The sequence below is a fragment of the Cetorhinus maximus genome, chromosome 29 (assembly GCF_964194155.1).
Source record: "Cetorhinus maximus chromosome 29, sCetMax3.hap1.1, whole genome shotgun sequence".
In the NCBI taxonomy this organism is placed as follows: Eukaryota; Metazoa; Chordata; class Chondrichthyes; order Lamniformes; family Cetorhinidae; genus Cetorhinus; species Cetorhinus maximus.
The window spans coordinates 12,732,719-12,753,467 of NC_135907.1; the positions used below are offsets into that span (position 1 = coordinate 12,732,719).

A 20,749-nucleotide genomic window follows, 5' to 3' on the forward strand; every position below is an offset into this window, starting at 1 on the left:
GGGTGAGAATTTGAAAATTTAGGTTACTGTTCCAAGTTAAAATCAAGCCTAATGCTTCTGGGCTTGTTTAAATGTTCATTTTTTTTTTAATAAGAAGCATATTGCCTATAAGGTTCTTGTCCATTTAGAAAACATCAAACTACTTGAGAATATACAGTGCCGTAAATTTCCATTTTCCAAAATGGAGAAGCTGGATATTAAGATTTCCAATCTGATGGTGACCTGCGTTGAATTAAGGTAGTTCTAATGCTGTAATTCATACTCCTAGAATTGTGATTGAGACTGTCAGAATGTTTATTTCGCTTTAAGATTTCTACAGCCAGAGATGGTGGCATAGAAGCCCAGGCTAATACTCTGGGGACATGGGTTCAAATCTCACCACATCAGCCAGAGGAATTTTAAATTCAATTAACAAAATCGGCAATTGAAAGCCAGTCTCAGGAATGGTGGCCAAGATCTATCACCAATTGTCATAAAAACCCATCTGGTTCACTGATGTCCCTTTAGGGAAGGAAATCTGCCATCCTTACCCTGGTCTGGCCTACATGTGACTCCAGACCCACAGCAATGTGATTGTCTCCTGACTGCCCTCTGCAACGGTCTGGCAAGCCACTCAGTTCAAGGGCGATTAGGGATGGGCAATGAATGTTGGGCCTTGCCAGCGACGCCCACATCCCACAGAAGAATTTTTAAAAGTGCATAGGAAGCAGATTTTGGATCTTAATTTTTCATGAGTTGTAATCATGCAAACACAGAAGGAGGTCACTAGGCCCATTATGCTCAGGCTGGCTCTTTGAAAGATGTAGGGAATTTAACAGAGCAGCATAAAACCACTGAGAATTCAGAAATACCTTCAATTATTACACTTTTACCATGGGAAATTTAGTAGCACGGCCACCCACTTGGAAGCCAGGGGCCTGGTTTTACCTTGCACATTTGGATAAGCCATCATGTATAGGATGGCCCATTGCATAGTAGTTGCTGTAGTTTCAGTGCCAGCGATGAACAGGTCGTTAATGTTTTGCAGCAGGTTTCCTTCTGTCAAGCAAGAGTCAGGAGAGTTCTGTTCCTGCAAAATAAAGGTAATTCTTCTGTCAAATATTTAACCTCACCAGTCCTCGTACCCAGGTGTACTGACTGCACACCAAAGGCAGACAACGATGCAGTTGGTTAGAACGTAAGACTATGTCCAGTATAATTCAGCCCATTGAAGAGTGCTCAACCAGCATGGGGAGTTAAAATCCCCCTTGGGATAGCCCAGAGGGAGGTCACTCAGCCTATCTGTACGCACTCCCTGAAAAATCTATCTGATTAGTCCCTCTTGCCCCTGCTCTTCCAACATCACCCCGCAAATATTTCCTTTTTAACTTTCCCTTTTGAAAGTTATTACTCAATCTTGCTCTGCCACCCTTTTAGGCAGTGCATTCTAGCTCATAACAACTTGCTGTGTAAATCTCTCTTCCTCCGGTTGCCTTGGGTACCTTTGCCAATGATTTAAAATCCATCTTTAGTGCAGACCATTCTGCCACTAATATCTTTGACTCCACTGTCTTATCTACTGGTAAATTATCTGGTTTATGTACAAAATTATGGGTAAGTTCTGGGGTCTGTTTTTGGGGGAGGCGATGGGATGGTATGACTAATGCAGCTGGTAAAGTGGAGTTACTTAAAAATCCCAGAGGGAAACTTTAAACAACTGTCATAACCTAAAATTGTAAGTGTGATGTTTGAGACATGACTCTAAATTCAGGAATCAGAACACCAGTTCATTAAACTAAATGAAACATTTTATTAGTTTACACAAGTTAAAATATATATACACATGGCTACAAATTACTACTATCATAACTTTTAACAAATTCCCAAACTAATCTCCATTAAGGCAACAGCAACCTATAGACTTAACCAGACACCAGGCAAAGCATTTTCATGTTAATCCTCATTGTATCACCAGCCTCTTTGAACTACACCCTTTAACAATAAAACCCTTTTCATAGTACCAATTTTACTAGTAATATAAACATATTGCTTGGTCTCTGCTAGCTAGGTGGTAGTTTTCACCCCACTTCTTGAATGCTCTATTCAAAAAATGCAAATGCACTCTATCTCTCTTACATATCAAAACTAGCACATACCAAGGTACCCAGCCTAGCCGGCTTTAATCCAATTAAGACACAACCACAGAGTAAACCTCTATTTTAAAAGAAAAATATTTTCCAATAATATTATATACATTCATAGATTCATGACAGGCGTAGTGGTATTGTCGCTGAATTAGCATTCCAGAGACCCAGGGTAATGCTCTGGGGACCCAGGTTTGAATCTCACCACGGCAGATGGTGGAATTTCAATTCATTTAAAAAAAAATCTGGAATTAAAAGTCTGATGATGACCATGAAAACCATTGTCGATTTTTACAAAAACCCATCTGGTTCACTGATGTCCTTTAGGGGAAGGAAATCTGCCATCCTTACCCTGGTCTGGCCTACATGTGACTCCAGACCCACAGCAATGTGGTTGACTCTGAAATGGTGCCTGAACAAGGGCAACTAGGGATGGGCAATAAATGCTGGCCTAGCCAGCGACTCCCACATCTAATGAATGAATTAAGAAAAAGATGTAAGTCACGCTCAGTAATGGGAACACCCTGTATGCAGCAAGCTCACTGCCGTCACCCCCACCAACCCCCTCCCCCATCACTCTATCCCTGGCTCCACTACAACTCTTGTCAGAGCAACTTGTTTGCCTATTTATCCCCTTAAATGTTGCGGAGGGAGCGGGGTTGGGTGATGTTGAGGATGAACATCTTGTTTCTCCCGTTCTGTATTGCCCTCTAGGTTCATTGTCCCAGGCCTTGAGGTATGTTTCTCTAATAGAATTGGTTTTATAATGGTTGCTGTCCCATTGTAGCTGGTGTGAACTTGAAATGGTTTGAGGTTATCTCTGGCCCAGAGCTGGGTGTCACACCACTTAGCCTATATATGATATGAATCCTAGTGAGGCCTAGATAGGGATACCCTGTTTCCCCTAGCAGAGAGGTCAATTACCAGGGGGCACAGATTTAAGATGATTGGTAGGAGGATTAGAGGGGACTTGAGGAAAAACCCAGAGGGTGGTGGGCATCTGGAATTCACTGCCTGGTTTGGTGGTGGAGGCAGAAACCCCTCAACTCATTTAAAAGGCACCTGGATCTGCACCTAAAGCGCTGTAACCCACTAAGCTACGGACCGGGGTGCTGGGAGGTGGGATTAAAATGGGTTGCTCTTTGGTCGGCACAGACACGATGGGCTGAATGGCCTCTTTCTGTGCTGTAAATTTTCTACAATTCAATCCTTGCCCTGATACTTTTCGCATAGGCTACGTCACAAGAGTCTCTTCAAATTTCTTTATCGCTGCGTCCAACAATCATGCTGAAGCCAATGTGCCCACTATGAGTGGAGGGGAGGGGGGCTGTAAGTCTTTTTAAGGGAAATCCACTGAAGTGAAGCTCGTCAGAAACTCATGGGTGGGATCCCAATTGTGTTCACAGTGCCGGAAGGTAGAGACTAACGTGAAGAGCAAAATGTCGACGTACTACAGCTACCAGAAAAGTTGGCAGAAGATCATAAAGGGGGAGGAGCATCCTGAAGGTCAGAGGCAACCCCTCCTACTAAAGCCCTCAAAACAGGTAATGTTAAGGAGGAGAATGAATGCCACTGCAAAGCCATCTCCCACCACATGGATGCGTCTCAGGGATCTTGCTTTCATTCTGGGGTTTATCACCACCTTCCCCAGGCAGACTGTTGGAAATCGGTTGGAATGTCTATAAGGAATGGAACCAGATGGACCACTCAGCATTGACTTAGGCACCCGACACGACAACAAAAAAACTCAGCCATGTCGACCCTGCAAAGTCCTCCTTATTAACATCTGGGGGCTAGTGCCAAAATTGGGAGAGTTGTCCCACAGACTAGTCAAGCAACAGCCTGACATAGACATCCTCACAGAATCACACCTTACAGATAATATGTCTCAGACATTGCCATCACCATCCCTGGGTATGTCCTGTTCCACCGGCAGAGGTGGTGGCACAGTGGTATACAATTGGGAGGGAATTTCCCTGGCAGTCCTCAACATTGACTCAGGGCCCCATGAAGTCTCAGGGCATCAGGTCAAACGTGGGCAAGGAAACCTCCTGCTGATTACCACGTACTGCCCTCCCTCAGCTGGTGAATCAGTGCTCCTCCATGTTGAACACCACTTAAGAGTAGCAAGGGTGCAGAATGTACTCTGGGTGGGGGACTTCACTGTCCATCACCAAGAATGGCTCAGTAGTACCACTACTGACCGAGCTGGCCAAGTCAAAAATAACATAGCTGCTAGACTGGATCAGCGGCAGGTGGCGAGGGAACCAACAAGAAGGGAAAAACATTCTTGACCTCATCCTTACCAAACTGCCTACCAACGATGCATCTGCCCATGACAGTATTGGGAGGAGTGACCACCGCACAGTCCTTGTGGAGACAAAGTCCAGTCTTCACATTGAGGATGCCCTCCATTGTGGTGTGTGGCACTACCACCGTGCTAAATGGGATAGACTTTGAACATATCTAGCAACTCTAGACTGGACATCCATGAGGCGCAGTGGGCCATCGGCAGCAGCAGCATTATACTTAAGCACAATCTGCAGCAGTTTGAGAAGGCGGCTCACCACCACCTTCTCAAGGGCAATTAGGGATGGGCAATAAATGCTGACCCAGCCAGCAGCGCCTACATCCCACGAACAAATTTTAAAAAAAATGTAAAAATGGTGCCCTTCCCCCAGCACCGTTAACTTTAGCCATCTCAGCAGCAGATGGCGAGGGAGCCAAACATGGTTCGAGGGTGAAGCATTTCCCTCATTGCCCACTGCTATCCTGCTACAGCGCAGGCAGTTCATACTTTGTTTCTCACCTGCTTGTAAGTCAGCTAAGGCTGCCTTACTAAAAGGAGATAAGCATTTTCGGCCATTGGTCTGATCAGAGCTCAAGCCAGGTTTCAAAGGTGAAAGGTCAAATAACAGTGCTCCCAGCCTATTGCAACCTATAGACCGAGCAACAGAATGGAGTATTTTATTCAGCACTGTGCTCCTTAATGAATGAAGTTACTTAAGAAACCTAAAGCTATGGAGTGCAATCATTTTAGGATGACAAACTTAATGAGTCCTCTCATTCAAGTGACCTTGATAATCATAATAGAAAGAAATAAGAACAAATCTGAAGCAGAAATGCAGCCTGGATTTAGACCTGGAGTAGGAACAAGAGAGGGAATATTTAACCCAAGAACAAGCTTTGATAAATATCCAGGTAAAAAGAACATTTACATATGCTTCATAGATTATGAAAAAGCGCTCGGCTGTGTTTATCATCAAAAGTTAAAGTTGTGTTGCTGAAATGTGACATTGACAGTAAAGATGTGAGATTTATCCAGCTCCATATTAGGCTAAAAGATGGATGATCAGATATGTTTCAAGCGAAGAGAGGAGTACAGCTAGGCTGTGTACTGTTGCAAAACTATTCAATCCGTGCATAGAGCATACATTCAGGGAATTAGATGTACATCCAAGGGTAAAAATTGGAGGGAAGAACACAAAAAACTTATGGTACACTGATGACACAGTGCTACTCGCAGAAACAGAGGATCAAGTGAAGTCTAGAAGTTTAGAATGTGGATTGGGTATGAACACTGGAAAGACAAAAACAATGGTAGTTAGAAAATAGAGTGAAGATTGAAGTGGATGGTGTCAACGTACATAAGTTTATGTATTTAGGACAAAGGATAATAGAAGATGGAAAATGTGATGCAGAAATTAGAAGAAGGATAGAGATAGCCAGAAATAATTTTTCGAAAATGAAGGATGTGTTAACCACAAGAAAACTCAAGCTTGTAACAAGAGAGTAACATAAGAAATTACGTTCTATCCACTTTTCTATATGTCAAAGAAACTGGACAGTAGTAAAGATCCATGGAAGAAAATAGAGGCCTTTGAAACGTGGATTCTAAGATGTATGCTAAAAATTCCATATACAGACCATAAGACAAATGAAGAGGTGTTTGAAATTGTATTGGGGACAATGTGTAGCTTTAAGTTTAATTTCTACTTTGCATTTGTATGTTAAGAAAGGTGAAACCTTGGTCTATTTTCATTTAGAGTGTTTTTGTTGGGAGATGGGTGCCAGCCAGAATGGGGCCCTGTTTGTTTACGTGCATTTTTAATGAGGTTTTACAACCCTTGAGATCAAAAGATGGGTTAACAAGGGGTTAGTAATTTAGTGAAGGAAAAAAAAAATATGAACTAGGAAAAAAAACTGTGCTGTTGCTTAGCAACAGGTGGCCAGAGAGACAGGGACAGGAAAACACAGAAGGGCAGTTGGTTCGTGGGTGGATACTACAGTGTGCAGGCAGAAAGTCTAAAACAATCTAGGAAGAAATCTTGCAGATTGCTGGGGGCCTGAGTTTAGGGAACTCATGTGTTTGCTTTGAAGTTAAAGTAATAGTGTGGCTAGGGTGTGGTTTTTGTGTGCACTGGGGAGAGATAACAGCTGAGGAAGAACATCTAGTGAATGTTCAGAATTCCACCGGAAGAATTGATTCAGCCCAAGCCTTGGTGTTGCGATTGTGGTAAATCTTCACTGGGGGTATTGCGTCTGTAAGGGTATGGCTGAGGTAGAAGGAAGAGTGTGAGCTTGAATCATTTTCTGGTATTTGTAGTTAAAATCTATCCAAGCTCTAGCCAAGGAGGCCATTGACAGAATCATTTAACCAATTAAAGGTTAGCGGGCAGGCCAGGAGCCCCGGCGACAAATAGAGAAAACATGAAACCTCATCCACCGGCGGGATAAGGTTTGATGCAGGGTTTCAAAAATTGTAATAAAGTTGTTCTGTGAATTATTAACATGTCCCAACTTATGTGAGGGGACATGGGAGGAATTTTTTTTCTATTTTTAATATTTTTCAAACTCCAGGCGATCTCCCTGAGGCTGCACTTAGCCTCAGGGAGGTGTGCGCTCTTTCGTGTGCATGCGCGAAAGAGCGCACTCTCGCTTTTAGGGATTCCCCCCCCACAACCTGCACAGGGAGCGCATAGCGCTTCCAGCCGGACATCATGCTGGGCGGGCCTTAATTGGCCCGCCCACGTAAAATGGTGGCAGGGCCCGCTTACCTGGCGGCGATTGGCTCTGCGCCCGCCCGCCCGACAGGCAGAAAATTTTGCTTTGATAGATTTTATTATTGGCGAGGTAGAAGTCCAAAGACATTGTGAAACAATGGGAATTTGTATTCAAAGGGGAAAATATGTATAAAGGAGTGAAGGTTATGTGTAAGGGCAGGAATTCTAAGATCTAGTACAAGCGCGAAAAGCCTTCAGCATCTAAGCTTCAAGCTGATGTCTACAAGCAACTGAAGCTGAGAAAAACTCACTTTGAATTTGACTGTTCCGGGTGTTGTGTGTTACTTTGCCAGGGCCTTTTAAAATCCATGGGAAGAATTTTCCCGTTGGCAAGTGGGGGCGGAGCCCACCTGCCGACGCGTAAACTGACACGCGGTGATGTCGGGCGGGCATTCCGACGTCACCACGCGTCATTTAGATTTTCAGTTCGACTTGGCCGCACACCCGCCGAACTGTCAAAGGCCTATTAGGGCCATTTAAAACCTAATTAATTCAATTTAATGAGCTGCCCGTCCAGCCTTAAGGTTGGCGGTGGGGTGGGGGGGGGCGCAGGTGAAGAGCCCAGGTGGCCTTCGTGTTTTTCATGAAACCTCATCCACGGGCGGGATGAGGTTCCATGAAGTGTTTTAAAATCTAATAAAAATTTATACATTTATTCGCTGACATGTCCCAGCTCATGTGATAGTGTCACATGAGGGGACATGTTTTAAAAGTGTTAAAAGCCTTTATTTAAAACTTTAGCACTGAAACACATCTTCCTGAGGCACCTCCGTGCCTCGGGGAGATCTCTGCACTCTTTCGGATGCTTGAGCAGGGTATCTCTCAGGGAATCCCCTCCCGCAGCCTGCAGAGCGAGCACTCAGCGCTTCTGGGCGAGCGTCACACTGGGCGGGCCTTAATTGGCCCACCCATGTAAAATGGCGGCGCGCCCCCGATCGGGGGCACCAGTCAGAGGCGCACCCGCTCCCACACTTCCCCTCTGACGGTGGGAGGGGAGGGGGAAATCTTTTCCTCTGTGTCTCACTGTTGCCTTAATGGAGGTGTAACTGGGGTTTAGAACTAATTAAGGGATTTAGAAGTTATCATGGTAGTAATTTGTAGATCTATGTATGTGCTAAAAATCATTTATTCTATTAATGAAGATTTACTTTAGTTTTGTAAGGAATGTATAAGACTTGGTGGCCTTCTTTTACTGAATTCAAAGCCCGCATCTCGAAATAAGCACAAATTGCAAATAATTCTGCTTCAAGTTTCCCTCTGGGATTTGGACAGTTTGGCATTTACCATCTGCCTGCCGTAATAAGGGCAAAGTGGAGGGAAGAAGAAAGGGGGATTCACCTAGGTGTACTTGGATGACGGACATCATGGAGCGGTTGCATTTGAGATACTTCGGATGTGAGGGTGGTGCAAGACCGACGAGTGTGACATAGCATGACAGCAGCTCTCCCGGCTGGAGTAGCCACAAACAGCTGCAATTGTGCTCACCCTTTCCATTTCCAGTAAATAGGCATCAATAAAATCCCGGATCTCTTCACCATTCAGTGTGTCTTTGTGCTGGTTGATGAAATCCTGAAGTATGGCTTCGACTTGGGCCTGGTTTTTAAACATCCTCTGAAGAGGCCCTGGTAAATAGCGAATGAAGGGAACTATGAAACACACCTAACAGAAAACACAATGGTATTAGCACGTGATTTTGATTCCCCAATACACAGTCATTCACAAGGCATTGAAATATCATCTTAAGATACCGATTGAATGAAGGAAAGACCCTGCATTTATACAGAGCCACTTATGATTTCCCAAAGTAAATGACAACCAGTCGGAACATAGGAACAGGAATATGCCATTTAGCCCCTTGAGTCTGTTTTGCCATTCAATGAAATCATGGCTGATCTGTGACCTACCTCCATATACTTTTGGTATTGGAATGAAGTACTTATGAAGTGTAGTCACTGTTATGGTGGTGTGCCTTTTTGTATTATCTTAGATGCACTTGCTCTAGACTTTAAATACCTTGTAGATCTCTTTGCTGATCCCTTTCTTGAGGCTGAAATGCATATTAAGAAGTAGTCCCTTATAGCTCTCTCGCTGATACTAGAGCGAGCTATGCTCTCCTCTAGTCTATTCTAAAGAGTTAAAAGCAATACTTTACATGCAGCCCCAATAGCTTCAACATGACTTCAACAGATTTGAGCTCATGATGGTCCAATGTTGTGTTTATTGTTTGCTCAATGTTTTTTTTTCACGTAACAAACAAAGGCCCAATAAAAGACAACAAAACTGGATCCCTTTCGACTTCTTCCTTGGCTGGTCCTTTCCCACCCATTTAGGTTCCACACACTTTCCAATTTTACTTTCCAGTGCTGTTATGGAGATGCGCCGGTGTCCAAATATTTAATTTTAATTTTGTTGGCTGGGCTCACACATATGGGACATTTTCCAAAGTCAGTTTCAACTCTCGAAACCAAACCACTGAATTTAAAATGGCTGCCAGAGGTCACATGGCCTCTCTGCAACTGTGAGTTGGTCAAGCTTCTGGAAGCTTCCAAAGGGGATCACAAATGGACAGACCTAGACAAATCCCCCCATTGTGGAATTTCACACCAAGAATTATGCCAAGAGCAAGAAGCCTGGTTTTCTTGACTCTGAGCCTGGTCCAGTAACCAACGTGAGCTACCAAAACTGGTTATGCACAGCAAAGTGCTAAAAGCAACTATTATCCTCTATTGCCTTTCAATCGGTTTGGTTATCTGAATCTACATTGTTACCATGAGCACACTGTTAATAGCCTCCTATGCTGTATCAATGGACCCTCATCATTTGACCAAAACTGTTCTCCATCTTTTGAAAATCCTTCTTATTACAAGGACGCTGTTTGTTTTCTAGCAGAAGACACCGGCAGCGGGGCAGAAAGCTGCTTTCCCCTTTCTCTCTCTCTCTCTCCCTCTCTCTTCCAACTAAGTTTGGACCCTGTTTGCTTATATCAAACTGTGAGCAGCAGACAGAGAAATTCTAAAGCAGACTTCAATCTTCACAGCAGCATTCCAGGAAGGAAGAAATAACAGATACATCTCTAAACTTTGCCTCAGCTGAGAACCAAAGCTTTTTGGATCGATCCTGCCAGACCAGTGAGTCAGTGAACTTAAAACCAGTGAACTCTTTATATCTTTGGCCATGATTTACTGGCGTCGACATGACGGGATCCGCCGTAGGAGATTCGGTGGCCCAGCCAATAGTCCATTCCCTCTCGGCAGGACTGGACTATCCTGGCGATGGGTGGGGCCAGGAAATCCCAACCTTTGTCTTTAGCGATTGAACTTTAATTTGGCCAAAAGTTAACCTCCTCCACTTCGTAACTCATATTTTTGCATTCTGTGTGTGTGTGCGTGTGTTGCAACATGTATTTACCTTTTTAATATACTTTTAAAATATCTTTGCCTGGGTGATTTTTTAGCACAACAAAAGCTAACCCCTCATTTGTTTAAACACTGGAAACCTGTCTGACTGAGTTCTTTGCAAACAGCACATGAATAGCTCAGTACATACACTGAGTTGGCACATTCATTGTTTACATTTCAAAACCTGTTATAATCAACTCAGGACTGGTTACTCATCCTCACCTGGTTGTGACATTACACAGTTCTTTCTAATTTCTGTATCCATCTTTATTCAGCATTGATCAGCACAAGTACAAGTCCCCTGGGCAAGCTCTCTCTGTAAAATATTGGCTGTCATCTCTAGCCCCACGGTTTCCTGGAGATGGTTAAATTTACATTCAGATTGGTTCCAGCACAGCCTTGGGGAGTTCCACTCAACACCATATCACAATGACAAAAATTACTGTCCTCTGCTTTAATCAATCACTGGTCTTGATTTTTCCTTGATGGCCACTAACCTTGCTTTCTAAAGTGGTCTCTCATGTGGTACATTACCAAAGTCTAAGTATATGATTGCTTGCTTGGTGTCAGCTATGGTTCAGTTGATGGCACTCTCCCTTGGTCTCTACGCCAGAACATTGTGTGTTCAAGTTCCACTGCAGGAACTTGAGCATATGATCTCGGTTGACATTTCAGTGCAACAGTGAGAGACTGCTGCATTGTCAGAGGCACCTCCTTACAGATGAGCTGTTGAACTGAGGGCCCATTTATCAGGTTAATGTAAAACATTCTGTGGCACGATTTGAAGAAGATTAGGGGACTTGTTCCTGGTGCCCTGAGCAATATCTATTACTAAAACAGATTACTTGGTCATTATACCGTTGCTGTTTGCTGTGTGAAAATTTACTGCTGTGATTCCTACTTTACAACAGATAGTCTTCCAGATACAATGTCCTAAGAGGGCATTGGTGACCATGGACTGCCATTCAATCAGTCCATGATTATGCTTGGCAAAGTACTGCAGTGGTTTGCCAATGCCTTCTGCAGTATGGCTGACCAGGAAACTCCCCCACTCTTATCGCCTGTCATCAGTTGTATTGGAAGGATTTATGGGCTGTTAATCAACCTGTCTGGCCACTTTATGAACACACCTTCCATGGCCATCAAGTGCTGAAGTAGGATTTGACCCCATAGCTTCTAGCCCAGAGGTAGGGATGCTACCCATTGCAGCACAAGACCTCCACAACAGTGACTACATTCTAAAAATACTTAATTGTCTGTAATAAAATAAAAGCAAAATACTGTGGATGCTGGAAATCTGAAACAAAGACAAATATTGCTGGAAAAACTCAGCAGGTCTGACAGCATCTGTGGAGAGAAAGACAGAGTTAGCATTTCGAGTCTGTATGTCTCATCTTCAGAACCCCAATTGTCTGCAAAAGCTTTGGGACATCCCTGAAAAGGGTAAAGATGGCTTACCAATGCAAATCTTTCTTTCACACCAAGGAAAAGCTGTATTTGGCCAGTTAAGATTCATCCTTGCTGGGACCATGCCATTCGTTAGGTTATTTCTCTACCCATAGTCTTTATTTCTTGTTACTTTGGTCAGGTTAATGAGTCTGTCCTTGCCAGTGAAGGCTCCATTACCCTTCTTGATATGGAACATCATGTCCCTGAACTCCTGTGTGTTTGCAAATAACACTGCACATTGGCAAACATGTTTAGCTCAGAAATTGGACTGTTGGGAGCTTTAGCAAATTATTATTTTTTTTAAGTTCACCCATAGCTGACTTTCAAAAAAAGATCTGTATATTTCAAATGTTCAAGCACATGGGAATGTTTGCGGTCATTGATTTCCTGGACACTGGCAGCAGGAAAAAAAATGCCCTCAGGTCTTTAAAAAACCTTTTGCTTCACACTCTTGCCTCCTCCCCTTTCCAGATTGCAGGCAACTAAAAAGGGGCAGGGTTTTTTGGTACCGCACTGGCTGGATGCAGGTTGCGGGGACCAATAAAATTCCCCGGATGGCCTTCCTGCTGCCCCCCCATTCCCGACTTGTCCTCAACCTTTTCCAGGGATGGACGTTGCCTAGGGAACCCTGGCCCCAAAAAGGTGGGGGCGGGGGGGAGAGGTTGGGTACCTCCCTCACTAGCCCACTTTCCAGATTGTGGGCCCTCCCCCTAAGGTCTGCCAACTCTTGCTGTTGCCACCTTGTCTGACCTTGCCATCACACAAGCCTCACCAACTTTTCCCCGCCCTGCCCAGAACCTCCCACCCCCCCAATCCTCACCACGAGACCCCCCCCCACCCCACGCTTACCTCCACCCCCAGATCCTGGACTTAAATCTAGTCACTCCCAGCAGCGGTCACCATTTCTAGTGGCCTGCAGTGTGCTACAGAGCGGCTGCGCAGTCAAACCTGCCAGCAACTCTCTGAGGCGGGAATTATTCCCAAGTAAGGATAAGAATTCCAACGGAGCGTTAAATGGCTGTGCGACAGCCAACATTGGTGGGAATTCACTGCCTGCTGACTCTTTGGGTGGCAGGGCAGGAAAACCCCTTCACCCGTAACATTCTGCCAAAGGCACTTGAGCACTGTGCCAGGCTAGCTCAATTGAAAAATTTCAAAAGTTAAGTTGATGGAGTTTTGTCATTGGCAAAGGATACTAAGGGTAGCAGAAGGGTAGAGTTAAGATCCAAATCAGCCATAATCCAAAGTTAATAAGTCATATGGGATCCTGAGCTTTATAAATATAGAAATGGAGTGCAAAAGGAAGGAAGTGATGATAAACCTTTTGCAAAACATTAGTTTGGCCTCAACTGAAGTTTTATTTCCAATCCTGCGCGCCAGACTTTAGTGTTAATACAAGCTGGTTGGTGAAGACACAGAGCCTTTCTTTATTGAGAGAGTTTATTGACTTTTGTTCAGTCTCAGAGCTCTCCTCCCACTCAACCCAGTGTCCCAGTTATCCCCTATTTACTCTTTTGAGCTTAAACTATAAACGGGTGGGCAAATTAACAAATTAATAAATCAAATTAAAGTGTTAAAGGGGATACTGTAACAAAGGGATAAGGATTTAAAGGAAACTTAGCAACCTCAACTACTATGTTTTTTTGGGGTCAATGATGCACTCCAGCCCCCATTGGTGCCCACCGGTATCCCCTATCTATATGTGCTCAAAGTATTTAATTAAACAATGCCCTTCACCTGTGTATCTTAACAATATAATTAACATACCATTAACATTTAGGATGGGTATGAAGGCTTTGGAGAGGCTATAGAAATGATTTGAGAGAATGGTTACAGGAACGATGGACTTCAGTTACGTGGATAGATTGGAGAAGCTGGGGCTATTTTCCTTAAAGAGAAGATTTGAGAGGAGGTTTGATGGATCGTTCAAAATCATGAGGGTCCAGATGGAGTGGACAGGGAGAAATTGTTCCCATTGGCAGAAGGGTCAGGGACCAGAGGACACTGATTTAAGGCGATTGGCAAAAAAAAACCAAAGGCGACTGAAGCAACACTTTTTATTTTTACACAGTGAGTGCTTGTGATCCGGGATGCACTGACTGAAAGTATGGTGGAGGCAGATTCAGTCGTGGCTGTCAAAAGGGAATTGGATAATTATCTGAACAGAAAGGGCTGCGGGGAAAAGGCAGGTGAGTGGGACTAGCTGAGTTGCTCTTGCAGCGGGCCAGAATGGACACGATGGGCCGAATGGCCCCTTTCTGTGTTGCAGCCTTCCTCTGATTTTATGATTCTCTCTGATTGGCTGAACAGGCCCAGGGGGCAGAGGGGCTGAATGGCCTAATCGTCTTTCTGTGTTCCAGAACCTATGAAACAAATTTTTGATATCAGTTTCTCTATTTTAATAAGGATGTTCTCTTGTCCCCAAGGGAAGGAAGATTTTCAAAAAAAATTTACCAGCGGCCATATCGTTGCCTGAATTTTCATGTTCTCATCAATGAGTTCTACCAGTCGTGTGAATATCTTGTCTTCATAATGGAAACGCTTCCCGAGGACAACTGAGCAAATCACATTGGACACGGCGCTGGTGACTCTAGAATTGGGATTAAAGGGTTGACCTGTACAAAAGGAAGAGGAATCTTGTGAATGTGAAGGAGCAAAACAGTAGCCTGTGGGCTGGTCTTTCAATGGCGGCGAGTCTGGACCCGGTGCAATTCCGAAGGTGTCCCTGGATACCGTCGCCCCCGGCACTGTCTATACTTTTCAAAGTTCTGGTGGTGGGAGAGGCAATGGGGATCCACTTGCCTCCAATTATTGGCCCTTTGAGCTCCTTTTGGAGCTTGGGCACCGGCCGGGGACCGTGACGACAGAATTTCCAAAGGGCAAATTGGCGAACCCAAAGTCTGATGCACGGTACTGCCCGGCTATTGTGTTCTTTGAGGAGACATCTGAAAGCTTCTTTTTGGCGACTGAGAACTGTCATCTCATGGAGCATCTTGCACTGGGTCCAGCGCAATGCCATTATTTTGTCTCCATGGCCACTGCCCTCCGCGCTAACACTTCCGGCCCTCGGAGGAGCCGCCCGCTCCATTTGGCAAACCAGCAGCAGATTCCAACACGGCTGTGGCCTGTCTTTGCTGCTGGCGTCAGGCAGGCGACTCCCGCCTCCTGCCCAACAAGGGCATTTTGATTTGAAAATAGTGTTGCGTGAACGGCACGGTTGGGGCGTGAGGTCAGGACCCAGGGTTCATCCCGGTGTTGGGTTCCTGACCCCACTTTGAAAATCAGGCCCCATTATTCTGAAGAGGTGTCCCAAGTGAAGTAGGACCGTGACATTTGTCGCCTCCCTCACACAATCACTCAAGAGCACTTTCCAACTCACGATGACCAGGTGATGTTTGCAGTGGCACACACTTTGAAAAAGAACTCAATGGTTCTGGAGCAGGGAGTTGGTCATTAACTACCATCACCAAAAGAGATGAGCTTGTCACTGCTGTTTCTGGGAGCTTACTGTGCACAAATTGATTGCCGTTTTTCCCACGTTACAACAGTGGCACTCCAAAAATACTTAATTGGTTGTAAAGCCACTTCAGATTGCGAAAGGCACTATGTATAAATGCTTTTCCTCTCTTTCCTCTGCCAAAGCTTGTTTAGCTCTTTGATGTTAATTGAATTAGGGATAATTGCTGCCGCCTCCCCTAACTCTTCATCCCAGTAAAAAACACGGTGAGGAGAGGAAGAGCTATTAGGAGCATAAGTTATCCCGTTTTCCACACAGGAAGTGGGAGGTTCCCAACAAAACTGATCCCATCGATTTTTCTCCTCCTTTTGAGAGGCTACCCTTGGTATTTAGCGCCTAGAGGAAATATCCAAATTTCACCACAGGGAGGCTATCCCAGATTCTCTGCCTCCTGATTTATGTTGGAACATGCTGCAGTATTCCCGAATGTGGTCCTTAAGCAAAGCTTTAGCGGTGAGTATAGCCTTTAATAATAAGTGAGTGAGTAACATCACATTGTGTTACCTGAACAATTCATTGGGATTGAGCCCATGTATAGGATGCTGTTGGAGGAAACGTTGCTCTCTTTGGACATGGTCATTGATCTTCACCTCCTTGCCTATTGCTGAGAAAATGGCAGTCAAAAAGGCATTCAGTCCTGTCCTGAAGAGCTTGCCTCTGAAGACTGTGACTGCAGCAAAGCATCCACTTAAGAACGTAAGAAATAAGAGCAGGAGAGGACCATACAGCCTAGCTGTCGAGCCTGCTTCGTCATTCAATCATCTTGGGCTTCAACTCCACTTTCCTGCCCACTCTCCATATCCCTCGAGTCCCTGAGACACCAATAATCTGTCAGTCCCAGCGTTAAAAATATTCGACGATGGAGCATCCACAACCTCCAGGGTCCAGAATTCCAGAGATTCACAACCCTTTGAGTGAAGGGATTATTCCTTGTCTCAGTCCTTAAATGGTCGGCCCCTTATCCTGAAACTGTGCTCTCTTGTTCTGGATTCCCTAGCCAGGGGGAACAACCTCTCAGTATCTACCCTGTCAAAGTCTTGAATGTTTCAATGAGATCGTCTCTCATTCTTCTAAACTCCAGAGAATCCAGATCCAATTGACTCAGCAAAGGACAATCCCCTCATCCCAGGGACAAATTTAATGCAAGTTTATCCTTGTTTAAATATTGAGACCAAGATTTCACACAGTTTTCCGGGGCAAATCTAATGTCCTCCTCTGTGGTGAGTTTGTTGATGGGTGGGGATTTAATTGGACTCTGATACCTTCCCATCTCCATCCCGATTAAGCCCACGGTGGCAAGGCTTTTGGATGACTTTCTCACCCCATCGGCCACAAATTGAGGCCCGTTACTGGGCAACCAATGCCTACTTAAGGGCCACCTCCTGCCACTGCTAGCATTCTTCACCCAGTGGCAGGCAGGGCAGTTGCCTTGTGGGGAACACAGCCAGCAAACTTGTACGGGCTCGCTTGCTGGCTTCTGGGGGGCTCCCAAGTGCTCGATCAAGGGACCCAACATCAGGAGTGAAGGGTTGGTGGGGTGGGGGGGCCCAGTGAGAGCCATCCCCACAGCCCTTCTTGTGGAACCCCCCTTCCCTCCGCTCGATCCCCACCCCCCCACCTCCCCATCTTGCCATCACTCACCTGTGGCCTCGGATGGGTGTCGTACTGGTACCGTCCACTGCTTGCCCGGCGGTGTTGCCTGTTAAGTAGACCTGCTGGCCTCTGATTGGTCAATAGCTCTCGACCGGCGGGACTTATGCCCTGGCGTGGTCCCGGGGGAAGGCTTGCCACTCCCCAGTTAAGTGCCCGAGTGGCACATTGTGTGGCACGCCTTCCCGTAAAGAGGCGACGCAGGGGTGACGCTGTTTTTTTAGCCAGCGGGTGAGACTCACCCCACCCCCTCCGCCGCCCATTGCCACCATTAAATCCAACCCAGGTGCGGTCTCACCAAATCCCTGTGAAATTGTAGCAAGACTTCTTTATTCATGTACTCCAATCTCTTGCAATGAAGGCCAACATGCCACTTGCTTTTCTGTTTGCTTGCTGTACCCGCATGCTAACTTTCATGTTCCTTGTATGAGTACGCGCACGGCTCTCCGAACATCAACATTTACAAGTTTCGCGCCTCTGAAAAATAATCTGCTCTTCTAGTCGTGTGACCAAAGTGAACAACCACACACTTCCCCACATTATACTCCAACTGCCATCTTCTTGACCACTCACTTAATGGGCAGAATTTTCTGCCTGGCGGGCGGGCGAGGAGATGATCCCTGCCGGAGAAGCGGGCCCTGCCGCCATTTTACGTGGGCGGGCCAATTAAGGTCCGCCCAGCATGACGTCCGGTGGGAAGCGCTGTGCGCTCCCTGTGCGGGCGGGGGGGGGTTCACTAAAAGCGAGTGTGCGCTCTTTTGCGCATGAGCATGACAGAGCGCACATCTCCCTGAGGCTAAGTGCAGCCTCAGGGAGATCGCCTGGACTTTGATAAATATTAAAAATAGAGAAAAAGAAAAATCCCTTACATGTCCCCCTCATGTGACAATGTCACATGAGTTGGGACACGTTCTTAATTTACAGAATAACTTTATTACAATTTTTAAAACCTACATGAGACCTCATCCCGCCGGTGGATGAGGTTTCATGTTTTCTCTATTCCCCGCCAGGGCTCCTGGCCTGCCCGCCGACCTTAAGGTTGGACGGGCAGGTCCTTCAATTAGTTAATGATCCTGTCAATGCCTCAATTGGCCATTGCCAGGTCGGCGGGCACACAGTTGATTTTGCTGCGCCCCCGCCTTCCTGAAAATGTAAATGGGGCGGGGTGGCATCGGGGGTTCCGCCTGACGTTATCCTGCGTCATTTTACGTGTCGGCGAGCAGGCCCCGCCCCCCCCCGCTCGCCAACGGCAAAATTCTGCCCAATGCGTCTACATCTCTTCGCAGCCTCTTTGTTTCCTCTTCACAGCTTACCTTCCCACACAGCTTTTTAAAAAATTCATTCACGGGATGTGGGCATCACTGGCTGGGCCAGCATTTGTTGCCCATCCCTAATTGCCCTTGAGAAGGTGGTGGTGAGCTGCCTTCTTGAGCCGTTGCAGTCCCTGTGGCGTAGGTACACCCACTGTGCTACTAGGAAGGGAGGTCCAGGATTTTAACCCAGTGACAGTGAAGGAACGGCGATATATTTCCAAGTCAGGATGGTGAGTGACTTGGAGGGGAGCTTCCAGGTGCTGGTGTTTCCATCTGCTGGCCTTGTCCTTCTAGATGGTAGTGGTCGTGGGTTTGGAAGGTGCTGTCTAAGCAGCCTTGGTGAGTTCCTGCAGTGCATCTTGTAGATGGTACACACTGCTGCTACTGTGTGTTGGTGGTGGAGGGAATGAATGTTTGTGGATGTGATGCCAATCAAGCGGGGCTGCTTTGCCCTGAATGCTGTCAAGCTTCTTGAGTGTTGTGGGAGCTGCACTCACCCAGGCAAGTGGAGAGTAATCCATCACACTCCTGACTTGCGCCTGGTAGATGGTGGACAGGCTTTTAGGGAGTCAGGAGGTGAGTTACACATTGCAGGATTCCCAGCCTCTGATCTACTCTTGTAGCCACGGTATTTATATGGCTGGGTCCAGTTCAGTTTCTGATCCCAGTGGTGCTGCTGAGGCTGAAGAGCTGCCGGCCCTCCAATTTTCCATAGGCACTCCGGGTGGACCCGTGTCTTTGAATGGGAACGGGAGACCCGATGGCAACTAATCTGTTACTCAACAAAGGGAAAATGCGGCCAAGGGAACCCACCATTGGCTGAGGTGGCGTTGCCCCTGGCGTTGGGGCCTGTCGTCAAGGCTCCCACCACTCTGACGAAATTCCAACCTTTGTTGCCCAATTGGATTAATCTTGACTGTGAGTGAAACATTAATAATTACTAAATGACAAGAGTTTGAAGGAAATGGAAGAAGAAACACAATTTTAAAAAAAAAACTACAAATATAACTTCTTTGCGTCGTGAGTTGCTTGCGGCAGTGTCTTCGTTATTAATCTTTAAACCCTGGAGACTCGAGGGCAAACTTTGAAGTTAAGAAACCCTATTGCAAATCTCTGTCTTAAAAAAAAACCACAGAACTTACCAATTGATGCTTTAAAGATTTCAGTCAAACACTGGGCTTCTTCCAGAATTTTCTCCTCAAATGCAATTTTGCCTAAACCGAAGTTCCTGAGAACAGTCAATGTAAATCTCCGTTGCTGCTTCCAGGACCTTCCATAGGGTGCCATGATAATACCTATCAGAAAAGGGGAAACATAATACTAACCGCAAGTTATAACAATAATAACAAGTGCATAAATAACGATAACAGATTCTTATTTTGTGGCACAATGAGAAAATTCAAAGCACTTTTTTGACCCAATAACGAAGTTGATCAATGAACAAGGAACAGGAGAAGGCCCCCTCGAGCCTGCCTCCCCACAGGCAATCATGGCAGAATCACAGATGACAGAATTGTTACGACACAGGCCATTCGGCCCCTCATGCCTGCACCAGCTCTCCAAACGAGCATTATGACTTAGTGCCATTCCCCAGCCTTTTTCCCTGTATCCTTGCACATTGTTTCCATTTAAATGATCACCCAATGCCCTCTTGAATGCCTTGATTGAACCTGCCTCCACCACACTTCCAGGCAGCACGTTTCAGACCCGAGCCACTCGCCGTGTGAAAAATTTTTTCTCACATCACATTTGCTTCATTTGCAAATCACTTTAAGTCAGTGCCTCTCATTCTCAATCCTTTTACGAATGGGACCAGTTTCTCCCTATCTACTCTATCCAGCCCCCTCATGATTTTGAACATCTCTATCAAATCTCCTGTTAGCCTGCTTCTCTCTAAGGAGAACAGATCTAACCTCTCCAATCTATCTTCGTAACTCAAGTTTCTCATCCCTGAAACCATTCTTGTAAACCTCTTCTGCACTCTCTCCAATGCGCTCATATCCTTCCTATAGTGTGGCGCCCAGAACTATATCCAATGCTCTAGTTAAAGTCTAACTAGTGTCATGTATAAGCTCATCATAACCGCCCTGCTCTTGTACTCTATGCCCCTGTTAATAAAACCCAGAGTACCATATGCTTTATTAACTGCTCTCTCCACCTGTTCTGCCACCTTCAATGATCTATGCACATATACACCCAGGTCCCACTGCTCCTGACATGCTAAGAATTGTACTGC

The 20,749-nt window shown here is 45.6% G+C and overlaps 1 protein-coding gene across 1 annotated transcript in view; it reads right to left on the reverse strand.

Moving 5' to 3' along the window:
* Positions 1–20,749, reverse strand: part of LOC144669329 (cytochrome P450 2J2-like) — a 40,979-nt gene that overhangs the window by 14,300 nt on the left and 5,930 nt on the right. Inside the window, exons 3-6 of the mRNA XM_078531692.1 lie at positions 19,656–19,808; positions 14,488–14,648; positions 8,672–8,845; positions 928–1,069 (exon numbers count right to left, since the gene is read on the reverse strand). Coding sequence (XP_078387818.1) covers positions 928–1,069; positions 8,672–8,845; positions 14,488–14,648; positions 19,656–19,808 — 630 coding nt within the window. The remainder of the gene's footprint in view (positions 1–927; positions 1,070–8,671; positions 8,846–14,487; positions 14,649–19,655; positions 19,809–20,749) is intronic.